The 12,191-nt window shown below is 38.9% G+C and overlaps 1 protein-coding gene across 2 annotated transcripts in view; it reads right to left on the bottom strand.

Annotated features, from left to right (window-relative positions):
• PLOD2 (procollagen-lysine,2-oxoglutarate 5-dioxygenase 2) overlaps window positions 1–10,969 on the bottom strand; it is a 64,817-nt gene extending 53,848 nt beyond the window's left edge. For both annotated transcript variants that reach the window (XM_081954767.1, XM_081954768.1), the window contains exon 1: window positions 10,343–10,969. In XM_081954767.1, the coding sequence (XP_081810893.1) occupies window positions 10,343–10,463 (121 nt within the window). In that variant the 5' untranslated portion in view covers window positions 10,464–10,969. The remainder of the gene's footprint in view (window positions 1–10,342) is intronic.
• Window positions 10,970–12,191: the final 1,222 nt, after the last annotated feature.

The raw sequence follows: 12,191 nt of genomic DNA, 5'->3' as shown, positions 1-12,191 counted from the left end.
AGAGGATTTTCAATTGCCAGGGGTATGGATTTAGATCTAAAAGCTGTTGTTCTGGGATGGTTTCCATAACACAATGCATTTACATTGGATAATCATAATGCTGAAAATAACTACTTCTGCAGATCTTATTCAATCTGGGGCCAATAAAGAGATAATGTTATGAAGTTAGATTTTTAGGAAATAGTATAAGGTACAATAGGAATGATTACCAATGTTAAATGCACTTTGACACTAATCCGGTTCTCAGCAGGCAAGCCATAATTCAAAAATTAACCTAAAATTAACATTTGTTTTCCGCTACTTCTTATCCCATTCTTTCTGGGTTTCTTCCCTGGGACAGAAATTACAACTTTTGAAAAATGTGGTAAAAAGAGGTAAAACATCTACACTGACTGCCAATCAGTTACTGAACCATATTAAAGGTACTAATATTAGGGTATAAAATTCTAAACAATTTAGGCCACTTAACCATTTTTCTTTTGCTAACATGTATGAACATGTCTGTTGGCTCTTTGAGACAATCCAGAGAGAAAGCTAAAACCATGCACAGTGCTACATTGATTGCAAGGTTTACAGTAAAATAATCTTGCAAGTCTGGAAGCACTTCTCCCCACCCTTTTCTTTGCCTTCCAATAAACTAGGGAAGGTCCCTTCTGAGACTCTTTAGCATCTGAGATTCTTTAGCACAATGGTCAGTAAGAGATGTTTCAGCCCAGTGGGCTGAGACATCTCTTACTGACCATTATCTCATCTGAAGCTCTCCCTCGATCTTCCAGCCCATTGCAATGTCCATGAAAATTCCAAAAGTCAAATTTGTTTTGAAGAGGTCCTTAAAAAAATGTATCAACCATATTTTTCGGAGTATAAGACGTACCTTTTTCCCTTAAAAAAGAGGCTGAAAATCTGGATGCGTCTTATACACTGAACACAACATTTTTTGCCTCCCGAAACTCCCCCCCTTTACCAAAATGTCCATGCATAGCTTTTAGAAGGCTTTCAGAGAGCTCCTGGGGTCTGGGGAGGGCAGAAATGAATGAAAAATGGTCTGTTTTTTGCCCCCCAGCAGCACTCTATAGGCTTCCTAAAGGCTAACCATGCCCTTTTTTTTGACAAAAAACATGCCCGTTTCCTTGAAAAATAGGCTGTTTTTTGCTCGTTTTTGACCTACCTCACCCCCAGGAGCCTCCTAAGGGCTATTCATCCCCTTTTTTGGAAAAAAAAAGGGCCGTTTTTGGAAGGTTTGCAGAGTGCAAACCCCTTTTTTTTCCATTTTCTTCTTCAAAACCTTGCTGCGTCTTATACTCTGAAAAATACGGTAACCCCCTCTCCCCTTCCTCTGGTCCTACTCTACTGGCCACAGTTTAAAGCATGAGTGAGGATGCCTTCTCCACAGTAACATCTGTCCTGTGGAATAATCCTGGCCATGTTCATGGGTCTATTCAGTCCATTCCCCGCACACCTTTGTTTCTTCTTCCACCGGCATCAAATGATTGCCTGGCTCTTCTATAAAGTAATCTTCTGTTTATAAAATAAATTTTAAAAATCTGCACAAATGAATGTAGTTTATCCAAGTCATGGTTTTTAAAACTGACTCAAATCCAATGCACATACCAGTACTGGCATAAGTATTCGTTGTGCTATATCAAGGTAATTGGAAGAAAAAAATACCCAAGGTTGTTGGCACTGACCAGTTCCTTTAGGAGAAACCATGCGGGCCAACTCTTGAGATAAACGGCTAAACTCAGAAGGTCAATGTTCTTTGTCAAAGGAGACAGGCCTTTCCCCTCTCAGGCATGTAAATGTGTGGAGTTAAAGAAAAATAAATAATCTCCAGTTCTCAAATGAACACTGCAATTACTTAGAAGCTGGTGATTTAGAGTCCACATAATAGGCATGTACATCCTCCCTCTAATTGAACTGAATAAATCCATATGTGCAAGAGGCAAGCATGTGTTTTCATAACCCTTTGTGCTTTCAAAACCCACATTCATAAAAATCACAAAAATAACAGAGAAATGAAATGTTGCCTATGGAGGAAGACCTGATCCATTCATCAAACTACTGTCAACTATGAGAAACACATTTCCACTATTAATAAGGTGTGCCTTTTTTTCTGCTGAGTAGCAACATTGTCCCCATGTGAAATATGTAGAACTAAATATGTAGTCAGGTATTTCATGGTTATTTCCAGCATATTAAAATATTGAGCAGCAGGATTGTGTATCATAGGTTTCCCAACAAACATAAGAACTGTGAGGTGAAGAACTGGGGGGGGGGGAATCCCTTTCATAACCACTGTAATAAGACTCATTGGCAATGGACAGTCCAAGTTCTTGTATTTATGGCACTGTAATTTCCTGCAGTACAGAGAAGAATGAACTACTTAGAAAGAGAAGACCACCAGTGATTTTATCAAAAATGTCACTTGGTCAGAAGTAGTCCCATTTTCTGTTCCAAATTTCCTCCAATAAATCCATCTAAAGTAGAAAATATCTGCATTTATGGCTAACTGGAAGCTCCTTATAGACTTTTGGCATTAAACAGAAAAAATGGCCTTATGACTTATGATTTTATAATTAGTAAAAAAAAAAAAGAAGATAATAGAAAAAAGTGAGCTTCTTTGTAATCATAGGGTAAGAGAGAATTTGATAATGGTACTTACATTTCCTACAACAAAAATCAGAAGCTTCTTTTTCTTCTTTTCCTTCTTTCCTTCCTTCCTTTCCTTCATCCTTTCTTTCTTCCACTTTATATTAGTTTGTTAATTTTTATGTTCCTTGCAAAACCTTTAATAAAATTCATTTTGAAAAGCAATCCATCTAAAGCAGAGGCAGGCAATAGAATACTACTAACCTCCTTAATTGTTGTTTCTTTGATTTTAAATATATAAATAAGAAAATGAAATCCATCAAAGCAAAATTATTGTAGAGTTTAAAAACATTCTTATTTGCAAAAATTTACATATATTCTTTTGGAATAAGAAATGTGCCTACAATGGAATATGCCTACAAACAGCCAAACCAATTTCTTTTTCTGATCATCTTTCAAGATTTATAGTTAATTCAGAGCTTGTGATGAGTTTTCAACCAATTCATTGAACTGAACAAACATATGGCATATTGATGATAAAAGGCAACAATTTCCCATTTATTATATTTTCTCATTGCACTGCATACTGTATTTTATATACCCAAATGGTGTGTGTGTGTCTCTGTGTGTTGTATTTGTGCTGATAAATAAATAAAGGGAGACTAGTATAGATCCATTTCAAGCTATTTAGCTCTCATCAGCTAGCCGCTAAATAGCTTGAAATGGATCTATACTAGTCTCCCTTTATTTATTTATCAGCACAAATACAACACAAATATAAAAAGGCAACATTAAAAATAAAAATATGGTTTTCTGCCTGGATGGTTTTCTGGAATGAGCCGAAGGACAGAAGGAGGGAGTAGTGAACTTCCTCCCAGGGGTTGTAACACACATTCATACTTACATACATATGCATGCATGCATGTATGTATGTATATATATACACATGTGTGTGTGTTATATTTGTGCTGATAAATAAATAAAGGGAGACTAGTATAGATCCATTTCAAGCTATATAGCTCTCATCAGCTAGCCATACCCCTACTGGGATTTGAACCTGGGCTGTATTACATATTAGGCAGGAGTCTTAGCCACTAAGCCACAGGCTCTCGTCCTTATCAGCTGAGCCAGGGAAATAGGTATGTATTTGTGTTACAACCCCTGGTATGCCCAAATATGGGAGGAAGCTCACTGTACAGAAAACCATCCAGACAGAAAACCATATGTTTCTTTTTAATGTTGCCTTTTTATATTTGTGTTGTATTTGTGCTGATAAATAAATAAAGGGAGACTAGTATAGATCCATTTCAAGCTACTTAGCTCTCATCAGCTAGCCATACCCTTACTGGGATTTGAACCTGGGCTGTATTACATATTAGGCAGGAGTCTTAGCCACTAAGCCACAGGCTCTCGTCCTTATCAGCTGAGCCAAGGAAATATGCCAGTAGTGAGCTTCCTCCCATATTTGGGCATACCAGGGGTTGTCACACAAATACATACCTATTTCCATGGCTCAGCTGATAAGGACGAGAGCCTGTGGCTTAGTGGCTAAGACTCCTGCCTAATATGTAATACAGCCCAGGTTCAAATCCCAGTAAGGGTATGGCTAGCTGATGAGAGCTAAATAGCTTGAAATGGATCTATACTAGTCTCCCTTTATTTATTTATCAGCACAAATACAACACAAATAAAATTATTACTCAATAACTCAGTATTTAGAAAACACTTAGCAACTGGCTTCAGTTATACAGAGGAGGAAAGTTTAGAGAATGTTTCTTGTCCTTAAACACTCTTTTTACAAGGCCAGCTGTTTAAATAGAAGCAGGCAAATATGAAAATCCAGAGAATATTTGAAATTACTCTCCAGCATCCAATTTGTTGACTTTTTGAGCAGTCATAGCTACAGCTCTTCTATGATACTTGACTTCCTTTGTGTATCGCTTCCTCTACTTCAGCCCAGTAATATATATTGTATTTTATTATATATTAAGAAAACTACATGATATACTAAACTTCTAGAACTGGTATGAACATTTTATAGATGAGAATACAAATCAAATTTTGAATTCCTCACAATCTTGCTAAACCAAGAAATTAACATTTACAAAAAAGAATGAAGCAAATAAGCCTAGTGAAATGCTTGCATATAGTTGTGGGTTTATTATTAGCCACATATTTTACTTGTCTAAAAGTAATGTTTTTTCGCGGTATAAGACGCACCAAGATTTTGAAAAGGCAAATTAAAAAAAGTTTTTGCACTCTGCAGATCTCCCCAAAATGGCCCTTTTTTGCGAAAAGGGGCCTGTTTTTTGTCAATAAAAGGGCATGCATAGCCTTTAGGAGACTTATAGAGTGCTCTTGCGGACTGGGGGGGGGGGGGTAAAAACGAGCAAAAAACAGCCCATTTTTCACTCATTTTGCTATTCCCAGCCATTTTTGCAAAGAGAGTGGGATTTCGGGAGGCCAAAATGCTATATTCAGTGTGTAAGACGCACCCAGATTTTTACCTCCTTTTTCGGGGGGGGGAGTGCGTCTCATATTATTTTGTAGAAGAAAATACTTTCACAAGACAAAGTTACATATTAAAACTGTTTTACTCTACACTTCCCTATTTTTATTAAAGTTCTCAAAAAATTGCTTCATGCTACACATCTCCTTCTAATACAAGTCACATTTATTATAGTTTTGGGGGATTTTTTAAACAAGAGAAACATGTGCTATGCAAGTTCATTTATTCTGACTCTGAGGATGAACGGAGGGCTTAAAAAAACCATCCAGCAGAATAATTTGTTTTGACAGGAACCTGAGCTATAACTAGTGTCAGGACTTGAGCAGCCAATAAATTTGGGATATGCTCCATTGTGCATATGTCCTTCATAAGCTCTATTTCTGGCAATGCATTTTAGCAAATGTAGCATGCATAGTATTTAAATGTTGGTTACAAGTACATCAACAAGTTAACAGGAAGTATTATTTATTATATTTAATAATTACTCTTATGGGTACAAAGAGTAGTTGCATGAAGAAGGCATTGTCCTATCTATTCATGATCCTTTCAGTTTTTTCCACTCAAAGCAGAAGGGCAGCTCCCTCCGCCTCCCATTTGTTTGTTTTTTTCATTTCTCACTCAACTGATGAAGCTGAAGGACTGGAAGATTTAATAAATAAGTGAACAACAACTAGCCCTAAGGTTATAACCCCTCCCCTTTTTATCTATTTTTGAGATTTTTCCAGAAATCTGGTCATGCATTGATAAAAATCAACAGCAATGATTTTCATTATTCCCCATCGTTCTTAAAAAAGGAAACTCATAAAAATAATAGTCTCACAAAAAGATGACTTGGTCATAACAGACTCACAAAAAGATGACTGCAGCAAAAGTAGAAGACAACAAAACTCTTTCAAAATTGGAAAAATAGAAAATCCTTTCTTAAAAATCCTTGACATTCTTGTGCTCAATTTGCATCGTTAATATCCCAGCTGCCTCAAATATTAACTGGAACAGGAGAGCTTCAGAACTACCAGGGAAACATCATTTTAATGTTTTCAACCATTTGGTCATAGTGAAGGCTTGTACTATGGTGAAGTCTTTCTATGGCTAATATGATTCTACCCAGCAGAACACTCAACTGTGATGTGCAAACACATCATACCTCAGGCATGTTTTTAAATCCTGCCCAATGAATATCTTCTTGCATTCTAGGCAAGCAGCATATCCTTATGGTTGGACTTGATCCAACACTGAGGACTCCCTCTTTCAATCTATTTTTTCCTCTCCAGATCTAAGCTATGCAAAGGGTTTTCTTTTTCTTCTTTCCTGCTGTCATTCATAATTCCTTCATACAATACAATACAATACAATACAATACAATACAATACAATACAATACAATACAATAGCAGAGTTGGAAGGGACCTTGGAGGTCTTCTAGTCCAACCACCTGCCTAGGCAGGAAACCCTATACCGTTTCAGACAAATGGCTATCCAACATCTTCTTAAAGACTTCCAGTGTTGGGGCATTCACAACTTCTAGAGGCAACTTCTGTTCCACTGATTAATTGTTCTTGTCAGGAAATTTCTCCTTAGTTCTAAGTTGCTTCTCTCCTTGATTAGTTTCCACCCATTGCTTCTTGTTCTGTCCTCAGGTGCCTTGGAGAATAGTTTGACTTCCTCTTCTTTGTGGCAACCCCGGAGATATTGGAACACTGCTATCATGTCTCCCCTAGTCCTTCTTTCTATTAAACTAGACATACACAGTTCCTGCAACCGTTCTTCATATGTTTTAGTCTCCAGTCCCCTAATCATCTTTGTTGCTCTTCTCTGCACTCTTTCTAAAGTCTCCACATCTTTTTTACATCGTGGCGACCAGAACTGAATGCAGTATTCCAAGTGTGGCCTTACCAAGGCATTATAAAGTAATATTAACACTTCACGTGATCTTGATTCTATCCCTCTATTTATGCAGCCTAGAACTTTGTTGGCTTTTTTGGCAGCTGCTGCACACTGCTGGCTCATAGTTAAATGGTTGTCCACTAGGACTTCATAGTTTACTTCATTCCTGGCAATTGTAGATCTCTTTTCTTCATGTCTGCTCCAGAGCCACTGTTACATCCTGACTCAGTGTAGTCTGCCTTCTTTTCACTATGGGGCAGTTTGTGAGTTAACCTTTTGTTAACTCACCAACCAAAAACACAAACCAACCAACCAACAAAAAGAGACCCACCTGATATTTTGGTTGTGCTTTGTCTGTCCACTATCTAGGACCATGATGGCAAAGCTATGGCACGCATGCCAGAAGTGGCACACAGAGCCATCTCTCCGGGCATGCCAGTCATTGCCCGTTGCTCTTCCAGGTTCTGGCGCACATGTCTTCACACAAGCAGCAGTGCCAAAACAGGAAGACCAGCTCCCTGGCATGCATGCGCAAGCTGGGAAGGTAGTCTTTGCATGCGCATCAGAAACTGGAAGACCATGTGCATGCCAGAAGCTGGAAACTCAGCTCAGGGTTCCCGCCAGGGAGCTGCTCTTCTGGTTTCCAGTGATTCCCCGCTTGCTCTCGTTTCGGCACTTGGTAAGCTTGTCCTTTCGGAATCACTATTGCTTTGGGAAAATGTATTGCATTGTGTCAACAACCTGTCAGTCAACAATCAGATTTTTATCATTGATCATCCAACAGAAAAACACTGGTAGAAAAAAAAACATGTCAAGAAGATTTAAATAAACTCATAACATGACTAGCTCAAAATGAATCCAATTTCCATTGAACAAGCTCAACAAGCCACAGTATGAAACTTGGCCGTATAAAGCATAACATTTATAGATGTATCATCTGATTAAAATAAATAAATATAGAACTACCTACTCTACAAAAAAAGAGTAATATAAATATCTCAACAAAATGAGCAATGCAATAGAACACAAATCAGAATATTAACTAACTCTGGGCCAAAAAGGCAGAATTAGTGTCTCTTTCCAATATTATAAAAGTTACCCTTCTCACACAGCTGATAGTGAAATGTTAAAATGTCATAGTCCTACAGAAAATTTCTTCAAAGTACTTAAGATGATATCTGGCTGCTTGGGGAAAAAAATCAAAAATGTCAAAATAATACCATCACACCAGATTGCAACAGGAGGGTAAAACACATTGTCACATTCTAGACTCAAAGCAGCATATTTCATGATGATAGTCCCATTGTCTCCTGTAACTCTAAGTTGGAATATGAATATCTCTCAGTGCAAGTCATCAACATCTATAAAAATTATGGTCAAGAAAGTGTGTCCATTGCAGCCTTCAATCTTAAAGTAGTTTCTTGTTCTTCACATGTTCTTTATATGAAATAAAGAACTTACTTACATTTTAAGCATATTATGAAAAAAAAATAAAGCATTATCTTTAATAATTGTTTGCTACTTTAAAATGTACCCCAAGACTCTGGAGAGTGTAATAAATTCTCTTGGTATTGGTTCTGGAAGATTCTTTAAATGGAATTCAAATATTAATAGGCAAATTAAAAGAATTTAGGCAAAAACAAATGTTAAGTTACTAGATTTTTGCATTTGTTGCATTTTTAACTCTCATGTTGATTTCTTTCTTTTCTTTTCCTTACTTATCCTTATATTAGTTTGTATTAGTTTTCATCTTCCTAAAGTGTGTGCGTATGTATAGGTTTCTTACATTATTATATGGAGATCAGACATTATGATTGAGTTTCAAGGCAAGATACAAGTAAGAGTATGAAAAAAGTCTGATTTAACTCAAGGTCCAAGCAAAAAAACATGTGGCAAACAAAATGTGTGTTTTAAACCCATTATCGCAGTTGAATGAAAGTCTTAAGTGCTTTTCTTTGAACAGGTTTAATGCATGTTTTTATTCTTCTGCTTTACACATTGGGGATTGAATTTCTTACTACTTTCCAGCTCTTCAGAATAAGCACTTTATAAGGTCCAAGAAACAGAATATGGGCAAGACTGGGGCACAAATTCATCCCATTGTGAGAAAATTGGCTGGGGAACAGGAGGATACAAAAATAACAGTTACTAAGTTGAATAAATTATTTTCCCCAACATTGCTCCTCAGGCCAAGTCTGTTACCAAATGAAATGATGCCAAGAAAGCAGCATTTCTTTTTGCCTAAGAAAAAGAAAGGATTCTCTCTTAGCTTGAAACTGGATTTCTAAATTTTGCTACTTAGGTTCTGAAATTGGATTTGACAAGTTTCAGCCCGCCCACCCACCCCGCCCAGCTTTCAATGAACAATGTATGGGAATCCACAAATTCCTTCACAGCTATTCCACGTTAAGACCCTGGACTTAATGCCTGCCAGGACCTTCCTTCTTTCAAAAACAATGGCTTCTGCTTCACTTAATTTTGTTTCTAAGACACCCTTGTAATTGTGAGGGTGCTTTAGAAACAGCTACAAATCTTTCCCTGACAGAATCTAGTTAAAAAATTGAGGTTCCTTAAATAAACTTTATGGAAGAAAAGAACATTGCATTTGTACATCTCCATTTCCTTTAAATTTTCCTCCCAGACACAAAGAGAAGTACATTTTTTAAAAAATCCTCAGAATTTCAGAACATATTTCTTTCTGATAGGGAGGGTGTGACTTGCAGTTAATATTGGGAAGGGGCTTTAATTAATATCTCTTTTTAACTACCACCATCTTTATCCCGAATATATGTGTTTAGAAACCACAGTCTTTAACAAGTAACACTTGTTTCAGTTTGCAGGTGAGCATTTGCCAATTATTTAGGTTCTACATAAACGGGGAAGCAAGAAGAAATGGGAAAAATAGGAGTGATGAAACCCTGGATCATCATTATAAGGGAAGAGAATGGCCACAAGACCTTGGTCTCTTGAATGCAAGAAGAAATACTTTGAAACTGCTTCTTTGCCAAAACCAGAAATGCTTCTTTGCCAAAACCAGAAATTAAACTCCATGCAAATGTACAAAAACAACACCTTTTAAAATCAACTTTTGGCAGGATCTGGCATCCCTTCTCTTCTGTCCTTTCAAAGGGACATCAGCACCTCATCCATTCATCGGACTTAATCTCCTTCAAACAGATGCAAGCATTTCTTAGAAAAGAAACCAAGTTCCACCTCCTTGAAATGAATTATCCTTTTATAAATCAGTCTGATAATGGAAAGTCCCTAGGGCAGGGCAGGAATACTCCATAACAGGCATATAAACCGTACTCAGTGGAGGCCTGGCACGCGTTAAGCTTAGAACTAGAACAAGGTTAGTTACCTGCAGGAAGGGGCGACGGATAGGATTCGTGCTCAGCGGGTTGGACCGGAGGGAAGAGATGGATGACTAAACCCAAGGCGAGGGCGAAGGGTCCAGCGGTCCTCATCGCCATGTTCAACATTCCGGTAAGCCAGCCAGCAAAATCAGCAGCTGCGTCTCTCTCTCTTTTACTCCGCTCGTTCGCTCAAAGGGGATCCTTTCGCCTGCTCTCCCTTTTAATGCCAAGCCCGGGGCGCTGCCATCCAAACTCCCGAAAAGAAACGGTCTCGGGGAAGAAAAGTTTCCCTGCGGGGAGAGGAAGGAGGACTTGACAAAATTCCACGGAATTCACTTGGAAAGAGTTGGGGAAGGAGGAACCCGCCTCCGATGAAGTTGGTGGTCAAACGCACGGATGGAGCGATTGCCGCTACCGTCTTCTGCTCCTTCCTCCCTTCGGTCCTGGGTCCTTGGGCAGTAGGCAAAGGGCACGCGTGAGGATCGCTAGGGCTTTTATACGCCAGGCGGGAGTGGGAGGGGAGGGGCAGCAGGGAGACCTGGGCGAAATCGGAGCTTCTGGAGAAGGAGCTGCGAGATTCAGCCATTGGCTCGCGGCGAGGTCGGGCGGGGGAGCATTCAGCCTCTTCTCCCTCCCCCACCCCTCTCGCCCCACGTCCGCCCCCATTTATTTTATTTTATTTTATTTTTGCACTTCACAGAGCCGGTGCGAAGGGAGCATCCAGCGCGCTCAAATGAGCATGTGTGAAGTATGCGCACATGCTCAGTAGAGATGTGAAGCCGTCGCCCGAATTCTAAACGCTGGCTCGATAAACGGCAGCTTTGCTTATTCCACCGCCCCTCCCTCAATCCCGTGCAATTGCGCGGAGATATGAAGAAAAGAAGGTTGTTGGAACTCTTGACGTGGGGTGATACAGCCTAGTTTTCTGTTTTTGTTACTTTTTGGCAGCTTGGTTACCGCTTTGATACGAAAAGGTGCAATATGCAGAAGGATAGCGTTTCTCACCTGAGAACTTTTAAGATGAATGGACTTCAACGCCCAGAATTCGCTTCCTTCTCTTCGTTAGACTAGACTTGCCTAATTCTCCTAACAATTCTTCGTTCAGTTTAGCCTCCAGACCAGGGGTGAAATTCAGTAGGTTCTGACAGGTTCTGGAAAACCGGGCGGAAAGTTTGAGTAGTTCAAAGAACTGGCAAATACCACTTCTGGCTTGTCCCTGGATGGGGTAGCAATGAGGATTTTGCAATATCTTTCTCCAGCCACGTGCACAGAAAGTAGTAAAAAAAAAACTGAATTTCACCACTGCTCCAGACCCTTTATCATCTTGTTCTCTTCTCTTTACATTTTCTAATGCCTCAGCATCTTTTTTGGTATTCTGGTGACCAGAACTGGACACAATATTCCAAGTGTGGTCTCAGCCAGAGGAGGAGTTGTGGCACCAAAGTAATATTTTCCATAGCACAAGTAGAAGCTGTTTGACTGCTGCCCTCATTACATTTCATGCCAGTCTCTCTTATTGCTTTATGGCAGGAACCACCCCATCCTCTTTCCTTACTGGTGTGAGGTAGGAGGGCCTTTTACCCTGAGCTTCCGGACAAGCTAGACATTTTTAAAATAAATAAATTGCTAAGGGAAATGAAAGGCTGGTTGGACTTTCCTCCAACCTTGAGGGTTTTTTTTATTTATTAAATTGAATCCTATAATATAAAATACAAATTAAAATAAAGATTGTAGGGAAATGGAGAAGAAAATGGAGGGGAGAAGTGTGAGGTGGAGGAAAGAAACAAAAGGCATTAAATTCCAACATTTTTCAGCATAGCAGAATAACAATAGAAAGATACAGCTTCAACTTTT

The sequence above is a fragment of the Natrix helvetica genome, assembly GCF_964273705.1.
Source record: "Natrix helvetica genome assembly, chromosome: 5".
Classification (NCBI taxonomy): Eukaryota; Metazoa; Chordata; class Lepidosauria; order Squamata; family Natricidae; genus Natrix; species Natrix helvetica.
The sequence above is the reverse complement of the archived record's forward strand: the minus strand, read 5'-3'. Positions and strand labels throughout refer to the sequence as shown.